Source organism: Stegodyphus dumicola, chromosome 4 (assembly GCF_044657685.1).
Source record: "Stegodyphus dumicola isolate Sdum_Otavi_A_Nest chromosome 4, ASM4465768v1".
Taxonomy (NCBI): Eukaryota; Metazoa; Arthropoda; class Arachnida; order Araneae; family Eresidae; genus Stegodyphus; species Stegodyphus dumicola.
In genome coordinates this window covers 238,536,143-238,556,865 of record NC_140771.1, presented here as the reverse complement: position 1 = coordinate 238,556,865, position 20,723 = coordinate 238,536,143, and the positions used below count along the sequence as shown (strand labels likewise).

The 20,723-nt window shown below is 32.2% G+C and overlaps 1 protein-coding gene across 3 annotated transcripts in view; it reads right to left on the bottom strand.

The window, feature by feature from the left end:
- The window catches only part of LOC118199938 (ATP-dependent RNA helicase DDX3Y-like), a 63,557-nt gene that overhangs the window by 5,701 nt on the left and 37,133 nt on the right, over positions 1–20,723 (bottom strand). For 2 of the 3 annotated variants that reach the window (XM_035371824.2, XM_035371825.2), the window contains exons 10-15: positions 16,297–16,580; positions 14,811–14,955; positions 14,543–14,708; positions 12,370–12,551; positions 10,560–10,677; positions 6,703–6,868 (exon numbers count right to left, since the gene is read on the bottom strand). In XM_035371824.2, coding sequence (XP_035227715.1) covers positions 6,703–6,868; positions 10,560–10,677; positions 12,370–12,551; positions 14,543–14,708; positions 14,811–14,955; positions 16,297–16,580 — 1,061 coding nt within the window. The remainder of the gene's footprint in view (positions 1–6,702; positions 6,869–10,559; positions 10,678–12,369; positions 12,552–14,542; positions 14,709–14,810; positions 14,956–16,296; positions 16,581–20,723) is intronic. The other variant, XM_035371826.2, reaches the window with a different exon arrangement.

Sequence of the window (20,723 nt, the reverse complement as noted above, 5' to 3'; positions counted from 1 at the left end):
TCTGATATGTATTTACTAATATGTAAAGGATCTACAAAGCGAAAGTATGTTTCGAAGTCCATTAAACAAAAAGTGGAATTGCTTCAAAAAATGGATAAATATCCTTTGTTTATCTAAACTTTGGTTATCTTTAACGCTGCGGAGTGCAATGAATTGGAAGTTGATCTGTCAGCACTATCCTTATCTTAAGGGCAGATGTTTTTATTTTATTTGGCTTATAATTCCTTACTAAATGTAGTATTTCATCTCGATGTACTCCAATTCACTTCCGATAGCAAAGAAAGTGACAGAGGTTATTGAAAACTAAAAAATTTCGTTTGACAAATTAGTCGGTATTCTCGACACAGCAATTGACTTGAACAGCAGAACTTTGTAACTGAACAAGAAATTATGTCTGTTTATAGAATTAAATAGAATGTATTATCACATAAAAAACGAAGCAACTTAAACAACTTACATTGAAAGAAATGTTTAATAAAGTAAACAAATATTAAGCTTTTTTTTTTGTAAATTTTGATACCTTTTAGATCATAATTGTTCTTTATTTCATAAATTACGGTTTCATATTTTTAATTTTACAATTTCTGCATGCCATCTTACCAGATTTAAACTGATAATCTATAATCGCCGAAGTCCCGACGAGTCCGGATTAACAACTTTTGACTGTATGCACTAAACATTTTTATAACAATAAAAAATTCAGAATATTTACATTTTTATTACATTACATTTTATGAGAACCTTTGTTATTGGATATTGCAATGCATACTTCACTAGCTAATAAGTAGTTATTACAGTTCTGATGAAAGTATAACACTAGTCAGCAGTGAATTTGTTAATTACAATTTTTGCTAACTATTATGTACTTCTGTGTGCTGATGACAAAAATATTTTTCTTGTTTCTTCATTACTGTTGCTATCCTAACACTATGCATATCTTTGTAGCTGCACTATACACACCTCATCCTCTTTGTCTCAAAGTAAATTTAAAGCAGCAACTTTTTCTTGGGGGAGGCAGGTAGAAAACTGCACTAAACACAAAACTGCAAAGAATACAGATCCAACAAATTCTATCATGAGTTCGTGAAATTTTAGTTTTTGAGGGGAGGTACCAAAAGGTATTTTGCCAGAGTGCCAAACAGAGTAACATAGCTCAGACCAAACCAATTTTAGTGTTTTGTACCATCAGAGTTCATACACATTTCTACACATGGAAATTGAGTACATTTAAGGACCATTAATGAAAAAAATTAAGGACCTATGAGCAAATGGGAACTGAATAAATTCAATTAAAATATTATCTATACCTGAATTTCACTTTTGTAATCCGTATACTTATGCATTATTAGTAAACATGAATTAACATCATTATCGATAAGTTTGAGAATAAAATACACTTTATTAAATTTATCAAGTAGCATTAAATATTTTAAACTTATAATAGTCGGTCATATTTAAAAGAAGATAAGTGACATTTACGTTTTACTAACAGTTAGCTTTATGTTGATTTTTTTTTTTTTTTTTTTTTTTTTTTTGTCTCATTTTGTCACATATTTGGTCAGTCTTGAGGTTTAGTAAATAGCAGGTAGATTTTATGTCAAACGGCATAGGTTGAAATGAGAAGTAAGATCATAATCAGCATGATTCATAACAAAAGACTGAATGCTGTCATCACTGTTTGTATAGAGAGAGACCTGCTGATTAGAACAAACCTGAAAGTCCTGATGTAGGCACGGTTGGCAAGTGTTGAAAGTTAGTCAGACTCTGTTTGATGCAGTTAGTGTCGTAGCTTTGTGTAGAGTTCCAGGGGTTGTAACACAGTTAATATTCTTTAGGGTTCCAATAAGCCATTAAAGCACCAGAGGTAATAAGTTGTTTTGTATCATTTTAAGTTTCGTAAATGCAAAGAATAAGTTTTACTTGAATTTTTCCTTTTTTGAATTTTATCCTGTGACCACAGTGATTATTAATGAAAGGCAATAACTCGCTTTAATATGTACAGATAAGTTTTAAGAGTAAGCAGTTAGTTATAAATATTTAAATTAGGTAGTTTTACACTGACTACCAAAAAGTATTTGGACACCTATGCAAATGACGATATCTGCGGTCCTAAGGTACGTCACAGATTCCGCCGGTATATTGTGTAGGAAACAGCATCGGCTTTAGTCGCATGCAAGATGCCTCGCAGTCCGAAGCTCTCTGATTTCGAAAAAGGTATAATTATCGGGTATCACAAATGTGGCAGATCCTTAAGAGACATATCTAGCGATCTAAAGTACCCAATGTCGACAGTGGCCTATGTGATTAAGAAGTGGAAGGTGAGGGGTGATTGTCGGAATGTGCCCCGGGTCGGCAGACCAACGAAACTGGGGATAGAGACCGACGAGTGCTGTTCAGAGAAATTTGGAAGAACCGCACCCAACCGATAGCCCTCATCTGCGAGGAGTTTCAACAGGCATCTGGGATTATTGTTTCAATGAATACCATCCGTAAGGAAGCACATCTGCTTGGTTTTCATGGTCGTGCTGCTGCCCTATAAGCCTTTGATCACAAAGTCCAACCGCACTGCTCGGTTAATGTGGTGCAAAGCACATTGAAATTGGACCGTACATCAGTGGAAACGGGTTCTTTGGAGTGACGAATCAAGGTTCACCCTTTACCGTTCAGATGGCAGGGTCTGGCGTCTACCTGGAGAACGTCTCTTGCCAGAATGCATTGTGGCAACAGTCAAGTTCGGCAAAGGTGGAATTATGGTCTGGGGGTGTTTCTCCTGGTATGGGCTGGGACCTTTGGTCCCCATTCATAGTAAGCTCAACACCGATGCCTACTGCACTATTTTGGATGACAATGTACTTCCTACGTTGTGGCAGTTTTACGGGTTGGACCCCTGTTACTTTCAGGACAACAATGCCAGTTGTCATGTTTGGACGTTAACCAAGGCTTGGTATGGTGCCAATGGAGTTCATCAAATGGACTGACCTGCCCAGAGTCCAGACCTGAACCCTATCGAGAACCTCTGGGACGAGTTGCATCGCCGAATTCAGGGGTGTACTACCCGTGCAAAATCGGTGAAGAAACTTCTATGTCTTCTCCAAGCCGAGTAGAAGAAAATACCACTAACTGTCATACAAAGACTTTTGGAAAGTATGCCCCGAAGGGTCCACGCTGTAATTACCTCTCGTGGAGGCTCTACCGACTATTGATTTTGAATAAAGTTAGTTTTTCTTTTTTATCACAGGTGTCCAAATACTTATTGGTAGTCAGCGTATAACCTTAGTCATTATAGATTTACATGACCACTATTAAATTTTATTTTTTAACAATATTTGTTAAAAAAGCCCTATTAAAATCAAAATCGAATAAACTAATCTAATTGATTCTTAAACGATATTAGGATAATTACACATTAAAAGCTACAAAACAAATGTTTTGTAACAACAACATTCAACAAAATAGTTATCTGTTATTTTAATTTGAAGCCTTCCCAGACATTTTGGCTAGTTTATATCGATTTCCTTCTCTTTAAGCATCTTTTTCTAACAATTAAAGATTTGTCTCAATATACATATCAATATTCTTGCTAGTCTTTGCATGCTTTATCTCCTAACTTGTCAACCTCTCCACAATGTAGCTATGAGGGTTTACTTGATATGGTAAAAGTTAAATACTACAAAACCCCCAACAGACACGAAGCATATTACCACCATGTCTGATGAAAGTAACTACAATATCAGACAAAGGTTTAAATAAGCCTCTTTTTTATTTAAAAAGAACTTAAAACATAAAGGCATGTTGATGCTAACAAAATCATTTACAGCTCATGGTGACGTAATTAAACAAGAACAGTCAAATTCAAACTAATAATGTGGACTAGTGGTCAAAGATTGTACAATTTAATTTTAATTTTATCTGGCTCAGTTACTATCATATGAGGAAATAGAAATGGGAAATTATAATAAAGGCTGAACTCAAACAATTGGGTAATTTAAATAATAATAACTGCACATATCTTTGGAGAATAATTTTCTTTATATATTCAGTTTCTTTCTTCAACATGTTTCCTTTCATTTTAGAATTTTCGGATTTAATTAAGGATTTCTGTTATTCTAAAAAACACTAAATGCATTTAGAATGTACAGAAAAAGCGGCTAATTTGATTTCTTTAGTAATATGAACAATTAGAAGAAATTTGAAATATGTATGGTAAAGGCCGGTTACAGAGCTGATGTGGCAGAATTTTTAGAATTTTTTGTGACACACCGACAACCAAAATCTAAAAATGGCAAAACTTTTAGAATTTAGAGCAAGCATTGGAAGCAGAATTTAGGATCCACAGAGATTGCATCAGGTGGGAAAATGCCTAGTGCCAGCTATGTGTATGATACATCAAGACATATTAGATGAAGCTTTTAAATTCAAGTTTTCAATTTCTTTATTAATAAAAAAATCCCTATCTATAATGCCTGTCCATGTGATAAGATCAGAAGCATTTTTTATATTTTCCATGCTTGTGTCTAGTGAAAAGTAGAGAAAATAAAGAGAAGATAAACATGTTAAGATTCTAGTATCAGAAGTAAAACATTTAAACATTATGTTTTCATTGTTCTTTCAGACGTTCTCCAAAATGTAAGAAATTCAGCGCAAACTTTCTGTAAAATACATCCATTACGTGTTGACACCATGGAGAAATTTTTCATATTATCACATATTTCTCGAATCTTCTAGAATCGTGATATAAATCTTGTCTTCATATCCTTCTAAGCTTTCCAAGCTGCAATGTCCAAAATCCTAAAGAAAAACTATCCCTACCATTTCTGTAACAGCAAAAAGCCAAAAATATTTTGGAAAAAATGGGGGGGGGGAGTATAAAATTAATTTTATACAGAAAACTGATGCACATTCTGACAATTTTGAATATTCCGAGACAATTACATGGGAAAAACTCTTACTAAGAAAAATTTTAAATTACATAGCTAATTTTGCTTTTGCTAAGAACTGTTTCGTGCATAGCATTATACCTTCTTTATTTTTCAGCTTCAAAATATTATACAATAAATGGCCAAAATAGAACTTTATTTCATATGACAGCAAAAAATAAAAATTGTTTATTTTAATGTTATTTTTTAAATATAATTTCAATATATTACCATTATTTTAATGAAGTTTATCAATGTTATGATTTAAAAAAAAAAAAAAATCGTCGAAAAATTCTCAGATCTCAAAATCGCCAAATTTAGAACCATTCAATACAAGATTTCCCATCTCCAAAAGAGAAAAGTTTTTAAGAGATCTTTATTATTATGTTTCACTTCTTGCATATACATCAGTGAATCGCCAAAAATATTCCTCCAAAATGCTAATTTCCACTCTAAATGGCAGTCGTAAAAAGAGACAAAAATTTCAGATGATTAAAATTAAGGATCTTCTGCCAATTTTGGTCAAAATTAAGGACTTTTAAGGATCAAAAATAGATTCCAAAAAATCTAAGGACTTATAAGGACCGTACGAACCTTGTACCATGCATCCAAATACCACCCAAACATAAACTGCATCTTACACCACATATGCCTAAATATCTGATAAGAGATCCGGCTGGTTTTTCTATATGGCACAACATTCTTAAGTCCCATCAAATAGCTAATAAATTATGCTTCAATCAGCTACACATAATTTCAATATCACTAAATAGCAAAGAGTTAAAAAAATATTTCTTTCACAGACATGATGATTATTTTATAAAAAATTTCACATACCACTATGAACAATCTAATAAACTATACTGATCAGCCTGCTTCCAATTTAAAAATATGCTACGATTTTTTAAAATTTTATTCGTAATAGAATCATTATCTCCCTTAATGATTTCTCCCACTACTCCAATTCTAACTAGTAAAATGGGTTTCGCTCTACTGGCAATTTCATAATTTTGTGCCCAATGTAACAAAACTGCTTTTTCTGAAGATATTGCTTCTTAAATAATTTTGAATATTTTACCAGAATCAATATAGAACACAATTCACCTGAACCCATACTTGGCATGACATATTTATTTATCGGCAGCAAACGTTATCTCACAGTGGAGTGTGTCATATATGAATTTTTAGATTGAACATTTAATTAGCATTTATGAAAATGGTATTTAACAGGAGAGCATAAACGAATGATAAACGAGTCTTTCTGATACTGATGAAATTTTGCAGAATTGGAAAATCATAGTTATAGTGATTTTGGCATATTTATGACAGTTATTTTTAACCATTTTTATTAACGTGTTACCATTAAATAAAATCTCGGTTTAGATATATTTCCCTGAGGTCAAGTAAAAAATTACATTACTCTAAAATTGATTATTTTATAAAATTTATAATGAAAATATAATAAAATTTTAAAATTAATTATTAGCATTCCTCTCACAATATACCAAAAATTGGAACAATTGGGCCACAAATTTAATTTAAGCAATTTTTTCCCTCTAAAGTTAGGCTTAGCAGCACAAACTGTCCATACCCACAAGACCTGCCTTTTTTTTTTTTTTTTTTTTTTTTTTTTTTGTTAGCATGCTATTCTGAGAGAATGGCTTGATGACTGAGATGGTCATCATGAATAGATTAAAAATTTTATCAAAAGAACAACTGTTAAATAATTTTAAATATATTAAATTACTTGAAAGGAAAAAATCTATGCATTAATAAAACTACAAACCTTCTACCCCCATATTTTCGTTGGCTATTGGAGCGATGTTCGACTTGCACTTCTTTTGCTAGTGCAGCTAACCAATCGGGCAATTCTTGACGAGTTTCGGTTATGAGCTCCACTAAATCTACTGCCATATTCCTGTTCTTTTCATTGAAAAATGATGTAGCCAAACCTAATAAAGCATATACATAACATTTCATAGTTTTAATATCACACACTGATAAAGAAATTACATTTTAAAAAGTACTTTTTAATGTATTCACATTTATGTACACACTCATACACATAAAAGTAAAGCCATTGTACAGTATAAGATATTCTCGATGAAAAATTTCAATAACGCATCTTTAATAAATCATTTAAAACTCTTCAATGAATTTATAAACCCTCTTAAAAAATAAATACTATAAATGAGCATCTTAAAAGCAGAAAATTAAATAGCAGATCTTAACAAATAAGATTAGTGAATTTTATCAGAAACACTTACATGTGTAGAGCTATCACTTATTTTTTCTTTTTCAGAGAAGAGTTTAAAGAAAGATCATTACTTTGCAGCAGCATTATCAGTAATGAACAGCAATTTTTATATTTATTATGTGCACGTAATGATGAGAAGTGTTGACTCCTCAGCTACACAATGTTTTACAGAAGATGTCCAAGTTTTGCTTCTTTACACCATGTAACTTCTTTTAATTGTAAATTTTATTTATTTATGTTGTCATGGTGATTTTTTTAAAAATAATGTTAAGAATTATGTTATTTTCTACTTTCTATGTTGCAATGCATTATGACAGCTCTTAATTTTTCTTAGTTATGATGTACCTGCAAATCCTGATAAGTAATGAAGACGTGAGGTCCCTTTGACGGATGTCCCACTTTTTTTTTTTTTAATCTCCCAGATGCAAGCTGCAAAATTCCATTTAAAATACATACAGTTACACCTTTTAGTCCTCTAAATGTATAATAGATAGCAGCACTAGTATTCATTCATGGAAGTAATGGAAAAATTTTTTGCAGGTCTAATTTTGAAGCAGTTTTTTTTTTTTTTTAAATTTCTAATGCAATTTAAATAACAACTTTTGGTGTTAGAATGAATATTTTTATGTGAAAGTTTTTTAAAAAATACATTATTTGAATTCATATATATTAATTAAGAATGGTTGAAATTAAAAGGTGGGACCAAATACGTCCCACCGCACATGTAGGAATTGCTGCTACTAGATGGCAGAACCGTTCAAATATTTTTAAATTCAAGTATCATGTTAATTTTATATGTTGATAATGCAAATTTATATTTTTTTAATAAATTGCAATAATGTTAAAACTTCAAAAATATTTAGTACTTTTTCCGAAAGAAATGAAAATATAACTTTGTAACGTGAAATGTCATTGAATACTGAATGGATATGTAAGTGTGATTCACCATAGAAAAATATCCTACGCAGAGGAAAGAGAGATGAAATGTAAATCATGACAGCCATCTAAATATCTTCCTTTTCAAACCTGTAGCAAATAAAGTAATGGAGCGAAAATCTTCTGTTTCAAATCTATTATGACATCATTAAAATTATCTAAAAAGTTGTACAGACAGCAATTTTTTTGAAAAATTATTTTTTTATTTTGCGAATATAATCAATATTTTCTAGATAATTATTCAAAAGCTTTTTTATATCTTGCATTTTCATTTGGTTGCTAAAACTAGCACTTTAGATAAGCATGATAGGAAAATTTATGCTGTAGCAAAGATGTTATTTTACTGCTGTAGGTGCACGATGGGACAAGCGCTATCCCACCATATGAATAACCTTGAAGGTTTACCTCTTCCCCTCCCCCATGAAATAACATTGTATTAGGAGCTAGTTATTTATGTGTTATTTTTTCCACAAAAATATTTTTTTAGGCAGCAAATCTCAAAGAGTTAAAAAGACAATTCAGTTTCATAGTTTTGCAGTTATGTATGATCACTTTGACTCTCAAGTGATCAAAGGTTTAGGCTTTAAACTCCTAAATTTACCAAAAAGCCCATAAGTAAGAGTTATTTTTTTAATTATTATAATTAGAAAATGACCCAATTTGTACGTTGCCTCTTTCTTCTAACATACATGCTGTTTTAATTGTCTGGACACATTTCAAGATATATCTGTGTTGTTAAATATCAAAGACAATACTTTTGAATGTACATTGTTGGCCATTAAAATTGCAACACCATGAAGGAAAGCAAATACAAAAAAGATATTTACTGCACGTAAACTGTATGGCATGAAGACAAAATTATTAAATTTGGAGGTTTACAGGGTTGTAAAATTAGCAGAAACAGCTGGCAGCTATAACAGCCCTTATCGCATTAGGCATGGAGTCAAACTGGGCAACTCATTCCATGCTGCTTCAAGTCTATGCCACACTTTATCAACTGTATTAGCTGGAGAGGGTTGGCGGGCCAGTCTCTCAGCAACCCATGACCAGATGTTCTCAAAGGGTGACAGATCTGGAGACCATGCAGGCCAGGGCAGCAATCGAATATCCTGTATATTGAGGAAAGTCAGAAACGATGTGCATCACACAGTCTTGCATTATCTTGTTGGAATGTAGCATTTGGCAGACCTTGAAGATAAGGCACAACTACTGGACATAAGATGTCAGAAATGTACCAATTCGAGTTCAAATTATCATCGATCCGAACTAGAGATGTGCGTGTTATGTACCCAGTGATTATCCCAAACCATCACATCAGGTGCAGGGCCCCTATGCCGATAATGAATACAAGGAGGCCCCAGTCCTTGGACACTCCCGACATGTATATGGCCGTCAGAATACTGCATGTAGAACTAGGACTGCTTTGAAAAGGCGACATTGTTCCACTTCTGTATCAAGCTTTGTCGTTTGGTGCACCAGAGTCATCATCTCTATGCTTCATTATCAAGGGAAGCTGAATTAATGGTCACCCTGCTGATAGTCCATAGTGCTGCAAACGTTGATGCACCTTACAAACCCATACTGGGCATACTGCAAACATGGCCCATTTCCTGACTAATGATCCCTGATGTGGTCTAAGGTTTTGCAGGGCTGACTCGCAATATTCTGTCGTCTCTGGTATTGAGATCATGCATGCTGATCAGTATAACCCCCAGCAATCCACTGATTCCATATTCCCACGACAGTGGTTGGATATCCACTACTGCGACCGGCAATATCACGGAACGATAATCTACACTTTCAATAGGCAAAAATCCTGCCTCTATCAAATTTTGAAACTTGCTGATAAACATTTCCTCTTCTTAGTCGAGGCATAACACGATATTATGAGCAAACTCCAACCTTAAAAATCACTTTCTGAATGAGAAATCCACTACACCTTTCTTTTATGCAGAGCTTCAAATGCAGTTTCTCCCTCCTACGCTGTCTAAATGCGCTGAATACTAATCATTTGCATGCAAATTTAACATTCATCAGATCATTTCTTCCTGGTGTTGTAATTTTAATGGCCAGCAGTGTATATATACAGTTTGGATCCTCTGAGAGTTAATGCAACAATTATGACAGCTTTTGGAGGAAAAATAATAACTGAAATCTATACATTTTTTATAAATACCAAAATTTACTTGCATACCCCAATTTTTCATCGTTTCATATCAAGTCTCATGAGAATCAGAAAAAATTAATGATGTTTATACAAAAACATAAAATAATTTTGCATTTCAGTTATGTATTCACCTCACTTGTTTTTTCAGGTTTTCAATGAAACACAAACAAAATTAAATACACACAAAACTATACAAATTAATATAAATAATATTAAAAGCACAAAAGTACAAACTAATTGACAAAAATAAGCTATATAAAGAGCAACAGTAAAAAGAAATCACCTAAATTTCCAACTCTGCCAGTACGACCAATTCGATGAACATATTCTTCTACATCACTTGGTAAATCAAAATTAATAACATGTTTAACGTTGGGAATATCTAAACCTCTGGCAGCAACCTATAAATGTATATCAATTAGAAAACATTTAAATGAAAATAAATCTATACAATGCTAACTTTTTTTAAGAATTAATATTACATAGTAATAACTATCCTTATAATTTATATAGAAATATTTTAATTTGAAAGAAGACAGATGAGTATAGGTTAGGTAATTTGAACTTGTCAAAGCCATGAGGGTTGTCTACACAAAAAAGGGATGCTTTTCTAAAGGAAACTGGCTCATATTCATGTTACACTGGTTTCGAACCCAAAGCAGATCAAACTACCAGAATTTAGCAGTTTTAACACTCGGCCACTGGTAGGACACCAGGCCTGTATAGAGAATGATTAAAAGTATAAAAACATGGGCCAGTAAGCACACTAACATAAAACAGATGAAAATATTTGGTACTATTCTGTTTTGAGAAACGTTAAAAAATTGCAGCGAAAATGTATGTGCAAAAATGCCAAATCTAGCGACAGCGCTCACTTAACAGCGTGCCAAATCTAACGTACGCGCCGATTTCAAATTGCGTATGTTTAGATAGTTCTAATTTCTTAAGACGCCATTGAAATACTAGTGTAAGTTGTAAATCCTTTTTTCATAACGCTATGGATTTAACAATTTGGGAATTGACCAGTGACGGAAAGTCTGCAACAGAATTTTTTCAAAGAAAAGGCATCATTCATTATAGGAAATTAGTTTGAACAACCAACGAGATTAAATTATGCTTTAGCAATAATTCAGTAGCGAAAGAGCGATGCAGGAATCTATTCAGTTATGTTCAGTCATTTTTTATATAAATTATAACAATGATCTGAAATAGTTATTTACTCTTATGCTTCCTTTTAGTTATGTTTAGCCTCTTTTATATAAATTATAATAATAAAGTATTATATGAAATTAACCTTTAATCTAAATTAAAAGAATAATCTTAAATAGTTATTTACTATCATACTTCCTTTATTGCGTTAGGGTTGCTGCAATTATTTTTGGCAGCACTGGCATCAACAATAGTTTGGCGATTTTTTACGGTCCTCAAAACTGAAAAGTACCAAATATATTTTATATCTAGAGAATTTAACAAATAAAGGTTTAAAATTGTAAGTATACATTCTGCCAACTTTTGCAGCAGTCAGACACAATTTCACTAGCTGATTACTTCTTTAGCCCGTTCAGTATGGGCGTGTCATATGTGCATCAGTAGCGAACATTACCTTACGGCCAGGTGTGTCATATTTGAATCGCCATTTAATTCACTCTACCGGACGTACCACATATGACTTTTTAGGTAGAATGTTTAATATTTTTTGTTGCCGCTAGATGTAGCTGTATTAAATTACTTAGGAATCTGTATCTAAATTACTTAGGAATATATTACATACACTTCTCAAAGGCTCTACGTAATCAGTAATCAATTGAACTAGGCACAACAGCTTTATACATGAACCCCTCCCAAACAATCTAATGGTTACTCAGAAATTTACAATATTAGATCCAAATTATTTAGGAATAAATTATGTATACTTCTCAAAGGCTTTACATAATTAGTAATAAACTACATTATGAACAAAATTATGAAATGCAAAGGAATGCTTCTTTCTGCGCTGAAAAATAAACTCACACCAAGAGAAAGGGAAGTGATGTATTCTTATGAGAAAGCTATGAATTTTACATTAATTCTATAGAAATACAAAAGTTATTTACCGCAGTTGCCACTAAGATTGGGGTGCGCCCAGTACGGAATGACCATAGAGCTTCCTCTCTCTCTTTCTGAGATCGATCACCATGAATACTAGTCACAGGATAACCTTCTTTGGATAGAAATTGCTCCAATGCATCAGCTCCTTTTTTTGTTTCCACAAATGTTAAAGTTAAAGAATCACGAGCTAAAAAATTATTTTGGTCTATTATTATAGGTTATATTTTAAACACTAACTCCCTTAATGAAAATTAAGAATAATCATATGCACCAGTATTTGACCTTTCTTGACTTACAATAGAAGTATAAAAATTTCTAAATCATTAAGCATAATTAACATTTCCATGATAAAAAATAATACATGTAATTCCATTGCAGGGTCACACAGGCAAACATTACTTTTAAAAATGGTTATAGTTTAACCAATGATGGTGAATTTATCCCATACTTTAAAAAGGAGCATAGAAACACTTATGTCATTTCATTTATTACGTCTGTTCGGTTTATATGCATTTAATGAGGATGATGTGATGAAAACTCAAAGACTTGGCAACTATGCTGGTTACTGGAATTTTATTACTTTGGAAGTGGAAAGATATTGGGATTCTCAACAGTAATGCAAAGGTAAGATTTTTTTTCTATTAAAAAAAAAACATTATTATAAAGATTTCTATTAGTATTTTAAAGCAAATTAGTATTTTTAAGCAAATACTATAAGTATTTTCACACAAGAATGCTTAACTGGAGGATGTTATTGGGTAAGTAGGATAGTTCTCACAAATTTTAAACATTTTCAGGTACATGAAATAGATAAATTCCTTATGAAAATATATAACATATGTTTCCAATAAAATGAAATGATTATTATACGAGAGCTTTCTTGGAAATTACTGCACTAGACAGAGTCAGCACCACAAACCATATAAAGCGAGTGAGCCATTATCTTAAGTCCATTCTGTAAATAAGTCAATCGGTAGCCTGAGGACCGGAACTGGAATTTTCGCTTGGCTGACGTCAATCCACAGAACTGAGAGTATTTAACTTATAGTCTGAATGAAATGTGATTAAATTTAGTTTTAATGAAATGTATCGAAACATTCTAAACAAAAATATGGCTTAGCTTGCTGCCGATTGAACGGAAAGGATTGCAAATTCGGCTCCGCGCTCAACTTGTTAAATAAAAATAGGATATAATGATAATACAGTAAAATTATTTTTAACTAGTAATTTTACTATCAGGCTGTAACTTAAAAGGAAGACAATTTTTATTAAAATATCAACTCCCTCAAAACTAAACTGTGCTTCCAAATCTGTTGTTAAGTTCATTTTTCATATTACGCCTAACTGGAGACATTTTTGTTCGAGTTAAAAAAGCTGTCACTATTACTTTCATTTTCATCAAGTAGCACTTTATGCATATTAACATGTTCTTCTTTACCATTAATTATTTGCCACTTTGGCTTAATATGATTCACTACTAAATATACATTTACTGGCACTTTCCATTCTGAAACCTAAATACAAATTATTTCATAACTATATTAAGTTTACTATGCCAGTGATGAAAATGAAGAAGAATTTATGACTGCATGTAGCAGCGATGAGCTTGACATTTTCCACAGCAATTTTTATCATATCCACAATTTGTGCCACAGAGGGAAGAAATCAGTAAGATTTTAAACAAAATCAGATACTGAGTACAGTAAGCACACCTGAGTGTTAACAATGAACTTAAGACATCGGTCCAGAACAAGCAGCTGGATAAATATTTCCCACTATTGTAACCTGCCTCTGCTTACTCAATTTTTCAATTTGTGACCTTTTTCATTACATAAGAGGTACTGATGAATAAATGAAATCAAAGCTGTTATTCAACAGAAAATTATAACAATATTTTAATTACGAATTTATATATATAACAAGAATGATGCAAAAGACTGAACTCTTAGGCTACTGCCTATAAGAAAGTATATAAGAATACAAGAAATATTTGGATGACATTTTCAGGACTAACACAATTATTTATATTATACATACTTCGATTCACACAAGATAATTTATTAATACACAAAATTCCTCAACATAATAAATGTAAAAACTAATCCTGTACTAGCCAGATCTTGAACAATCAACTATGAAAGCCCCTTAGTTAATTAACCATGAAAAATATATACTTACAGTTCACAGAATTTTTAAGTCCAGCAGCATTTAGAAGATCCAACAGAAAAGACCTTTTATCATGCTCATCAACCCACACAACTTTCTGAGTTATGTTCTCTGATGTGCTGCCAACACGACCAACAGCAAGGAATATATAATTATTCAAAAAATTACGAGCAAGTTCCTAAAAAATACACATTTGTTAAAAAAAAAAAAAAAGAAAGAAAGAAAGAAAGAAACAGCATGGAAAACAATAAAAAATAAAGTAAGTCTGAAAGATACAAACCTGCACTTTTTTGGGGAATGTTGCAGAAAACATCAATGTTTGCCTTTTACCCAGAGGAGGCATATTATCTTCAAGCACAATTCGTCGAATTTGTGGCTCAAATCCCATATCCAACATTCTATCAGCTTCATCCAAAACAAGGTATCTTTAAAAAAAGGGAAAAAAAATTTAAAAAGCAATACAAATATGCATTTAATACATATTACAGAAGAATCTGGATAACTTGTGATGACAAAATTCATGAATGCCTGTCATCTGCACTCAGTAAAAAGGGAAAATTTACATTTATGGGAAAACTCACACTATGTATGCAGCACACTGATCAGCAATTTTGTTTATATGTATATGAAAATAAATTTTTCACAGTCAAAAGTCGTTAATCCGGACTCTTCCGGACTTCGGCGATTCCGGATTATCGATTTTTCCGGATTATAGATCATCAGTTTAAATCGCGTAAGATGGCATGCAGAAATTCTAAAATTAAAAATATGAAACCGTAATTTATGAAATAAAGAACAATTATGATCTAAAGGATATCAAAATTTACAAAAAAAAAGCTTAATATTTATTTGTTTACTTTATTAAACATTTCTTTCAATGTAAGTTGTTTAAGTTGCTTCGTTTTATGTGATAATACTTTCTCTTTAATTCTATAAACAGACATAATTTTTTGTTCACTTACAAAGTTCCGCTGTTCAAGTCCCGTTAATTGCTGTGCCGAGAATACCGACTAACTTGTCAATCGAAATTTTTTCGTTTTCACTAACCTCTCTGTCACATTCTTCATGTCTTTATCCATTTTTTGCAGCAATTCCACTTTTTGTTTAATGGACATCAAAACATACTTTCGTTTTGTACGATCCTTTGGGAGCTCCAGAATCAAAAATTCTATTTGACATAATCGAAAGTTCAAGTTTACTTTTATAGTATTGCTCTTACAGTCTGCAAAAAATAATAAGCCGGATCCAATTCGAAAATTAAGGAACAACGCAATCATCAACATTAACTGAAATAGATAATTTTAGTTTACACCGTCCGTTATACATAAAACGCGCATGCGAAAATGTATTCTGCGCTTGCACACACGCAAATGCGCAATCGTAAGAGGTCTTACGCGCACGCGTAAACGCCTATGCGCATATGTCAACGCGGCGCATGCGCAAAAAGTTTTTAGCTTTGAGGTCTGGATTATAGATCATTCCGAATTATGGGTGTCCGAATTAACGACTTTTGACAGTACAATATTTTAAACATTTTGGTTAAAGAAGCAAAACTTATAATTGAAAATTTTTCATATGTGCATCAGTATTTGAACAATGAATACATAATTTCTTAATGAGTAGAATGTATTTTTAAATATTACCTTTAATATCAAAAACAAGATGCATATCACTCTGAATTTAAAATGAAACTGATAAATACAAAATATGCATAAAGAGTAACAATAATAATAGTTAAGTTAGAAACAAATGAAATAACAGCTTACTTGACCATTTCTAGACTGAGTTTTCCCCGCTCAATCATATCTACAAGTCGACCTGGAGTAGCAACCAATAAATGACATCCACGATCTAGATCCTTCATCTGCTGGACTGGATCAGCACCTCCATACACAACACAAGGTCGTACACGCGATCTGTATGAGAACTTGCATGCCTCATCATAAATCTGGCATGCCAATTCTCTGGTCGGAGACAGAACAAGTGCCATGGGATACTGTTTCATGCGCCCAGGATAACGAGTTTGAGGTTGGGCCTGTTGTAGAAACATCTAGCATATAACAATAACAACAGTAAATAGTGAAGACAAGGTATGTGAACCAATAAAATCAGCACAAGGGTAAATAAAGAAAACAATAAAAAATAAATGGGATATTTATACTATTTAAAGACCCCTTAAAATTTAATACGTTTCATAATCTAAAAAGAAATATATATATATACATATTCATACTGTTTACTGAATGAACCATACATTCTGAAGTTACAGTATCAAAAGCTATAGAATTTTCAAGTACAGTACAAAGCCGGAAATCAGATGTCCAATATCCCGTATGATCTAAAATACAGAACTCCGGACAATCAGCAAAAGGAAATTAAAAAAATTATTTTTTTAAATAATAAAACGTGGAGTCCTGACTCTTAACTTCATTTTGCAACTAAATAAAATACCTCCATATTGAAGAAACAATCATTTATTAGCATAAATCTGTTATGATCAATAACTTGGTTCCATAGCCACATTTTTACTCAGCATGCATCTCAAACCTAAACATTGTTGATTTTACACCTACTGAATAATTTCTCTCTCTAATGGCAATCAGGCAAATCATCATTATTTTTTGCTTCAACACAAGGCAGCTTGAGAAAGGATTCATGCAAACATGTTTAAACTTTTTTAAAAAGATTAGTAATTGAATACTACAGAGCATGGTAACCTTTCATGTGACATTATAATTGGTGATAAGACTTACTGTCTGTCTATAAGGAGAACAGCTCCTGTCGTAGTTTGGTGATTGCTATAGCACCAGAGCTTGCTTATTTCAAGTAGGGGTGAACCAAAGGAATGCTTTATTGTTATTTAGTTTTGGGTAACTGTTGGCTGATGGGGAAAAAGATTTTACCATTCGTCTTCTTGATTTCGCCCCCCAGTTGCATGAGTCTTTCCCCTTCAGCCTTATATTACCTTTAACTATTTTTATTCTTCTTGTTTCTTTTGTACTGGTATTTGTTAAAATTTGTTTCTACTTATCTTGCTTTTTGTAGTGCTTTGATAATTGCTAATTTTTTTAAAAATTCTTTTCCAGTTTAAGAAAGGTCAACTTTTAAAATCTCAGGCACGTCAAATCGTGTACAATTTTGTACTTCTGCAAATTCTTTAGCAGTTCCTCTCCCTAAAGCTCAGAAAAGAACATAAGCTTATGGAGTATCACAGTATATAATTAAAAATTAAGAGTGAAGTATCAACAATGGGCAAAAATAAACTTCTAAATACATGTGAAAAAAACTGATTAAAACTGCAAAATTGATAATTATGATAAATGTCTTATATAGCAAATAATATGACACTTCTACATCAAACAGAAAAAAATGCCATCCATATGCAAATTACTGCCTGTGCTAAGGAAAAACCAAAGCATCAGCTAAAAGTGCAGATTATGATGGGCAAATAAATGAGCTATGAAAATTTCAAAAAACGGATGCTGGAAAAGCATCTTCCAAATTTATGACCCCAAAGTGTGGTATGGATGGGCAATGCTCCATGTCGCAGATCCGAAACCCACGAATTTTGCTACAAAGCAAACAACAGGAAACTAGCTGATGAGTATCTTGATATGCTGTAATTCCAAAATGCAAGAAGTGGAAGTATTTTAACTCGACAGAATGCAATCGTCTTAAAAAATTAATCTATAAAATTGACAAGCTTATAAAATAAAATGGGCATCATGTTGTGCGTCTCCCTAATTACCACTGCGATCTAAACACAATAGAATATGTTTGGTCATCAGTTAAAAAACTGATCAGGGAAAGGAATGTAACTGGTGACTTGAGCTTAGAAAATTTTAAACACAGAAAGCTTTGGATGAAGTCACTTCCAAACAGAAAAACTTGACAATTTTTATTACGACAAGGCCGAACTTCTAAAGAGCTAGTGGATGAATTAATGATTCAAACTGGCAGTAGCAATTCAGTCAGATTGAAAACAAACAGAATCTTGTGACAATGATTCAGACGACTTTTCAGATACACATCTCTACAAACACTGGCCAGAGTGGATAGATATTGGTAAAGTTCAACTTGGCTCCAGTTCCGGCAAATGGTTTGGCTGCATAGGAATTTTTATGGTTTATATTGTAAGTAACGTAGACAGTGAGTCATGTTCCCAAAGAAAGTAATCCACAAAGGCGTCTCTAATTTTCAACCGATACCCCTCTTATGTTCTGCCATATAATTAGATATATCAAACCAAATTTCTCATATCAAAACAGGAGAGAAGAAATATTTTAATTGTGGCTGCTGAGAACTTTGTGGATGATATTTTTAGATTCAGTATTTTCTTTGCCAGAATATAAATGAAAGACTACCAAAGTGGGCAACATTGAGTCTTTAGGAAAGCCAAGACCTCCTTGCGGATAATAAGGAACACTGCATGGTTGATTTATTTTCCATTGTGTTTTTGGGGCCCACAATCCATGCCATACTTTGCGTAAAAATGAATTTTTTATCTTAAATGAAAATTATGATTTTATTATAAAAATATTGATACAAAATTATGTTAATACAACAAAGCTAACTGTAGTTATAAAATCGAAATTTTATATAATTTTAAATATAAAATAGGTAGCCAAATAATTGAAAAGACCTTAACCTCAAAACACATGAAGAATAATGTGATTTCAAATTGTATTCTTAATTAAACTGAAGGGGCAAAAAAAAAAATTTTTTTTTCTAAATTAAGTTATTCAAATAAATCCCCGTCAGATTTTAACGGCTGCATACATTTATTTTTTATTCCGTTAAAACTTTTGAATGAAAATTACGAATATCAATTATGATCACAGTGACATTAATAAGGAAAAATTTCTTGTTTAGAGAGAAGTATTTAAACTTTTTTTTTTTTCCATCATTGCTAGAGAAAACAAAATAAGAAGGTGGAAAGGCAGTCCTTGTAAATTTTTGCGTGTTTATTCTAAAATACGATCTCCAGAACAAAATTCCAAATATTGTAATACTATTCCGAGCTTTCCTCATAATTGTTGCTGTTGGCTGCAAAATGAGTTTTCCAAACGAAAAACTTTTAGAAAGTACTTTAGTACAAATGTAAAAGTTTATTTTGCATTTAGTATAAGTATTTAAAAAAATATAAAAATTTATTTTGCATTTACGAAATAAACGTGTCTATACTACGTTACAGAAAATTAGGCAATAAAGTAACACCTCTAAGATGCCATCAGTGGTTTTGCAACCCTCCCAAAACAAACATGAAGCAAAATAATAGCATAATTTTTCTTCAAAAATAAGCATACAGTTTAACTTTATCAAGTTATTAGTCCAAAGGGACATTGTTCCTGAGGGACTACTGTTTTTGTTTTGCGTCGAATCACTCAGAATGTCTAACTTTTCAAAATATTGCCACCAAATATTATTGCCTTATATTATATTTGAAGAAATTAAATAATAAAGGATCTGCACAAATGTGTGTAATACACATTTATGCAAAACAACGGTTCAGAGAGCCATCAAATTTTTAATGATGTAATCCTACTGCGAATATAGGCATCCGGAAACCCAAATTTGAAATTTGTTTTATTATCGATCTCCTACTTTGAAAATCATTAACGAATTTCTGATAAACAAACTCAAGGATTTCAAAACGAGAAATGGCAACGCTGTACAGAAAAAACGTTTTTATCTCCAGCGAGCGAGATTGTGTCGAAAAATATGTTAATTTAAAATTATTTTGCGATATTGCTCTCGAAATTAATTTAATGGTTTAAGTACAAAGAACATGATATTTAATAAAGGTCACACAAAATGTATAAAAAAAAAAAAAAAAGCCCCTTTGGACGTAATTTAAGTTATGAAACCTTTCAGATTTTCTTTTTACTGATTTGTACATTAAGAGGAAAGGCAAATTCAGACACAGCCTAACGTGACAAAATCAGATACTGTTTCTGGTTAAAAAAGTTCTATCTACGACATTGAATATTAATTTTCAGAAATTGGATGTTGGAGGTCGACAACAAAGGGCAATGAGCATTTTACTTGGAACTAAAATAAAAAATGAAAATCGCCAGCTCGTCATTAAACGTGGCAAACTGAAAAGTAATTCTTCAAGAAATATGGGTTAAGGCTTGTTTCCATGGGAACCGACTGCTTTCCCTGATACAGTAGCTGCACTGTAAAGTGTTGA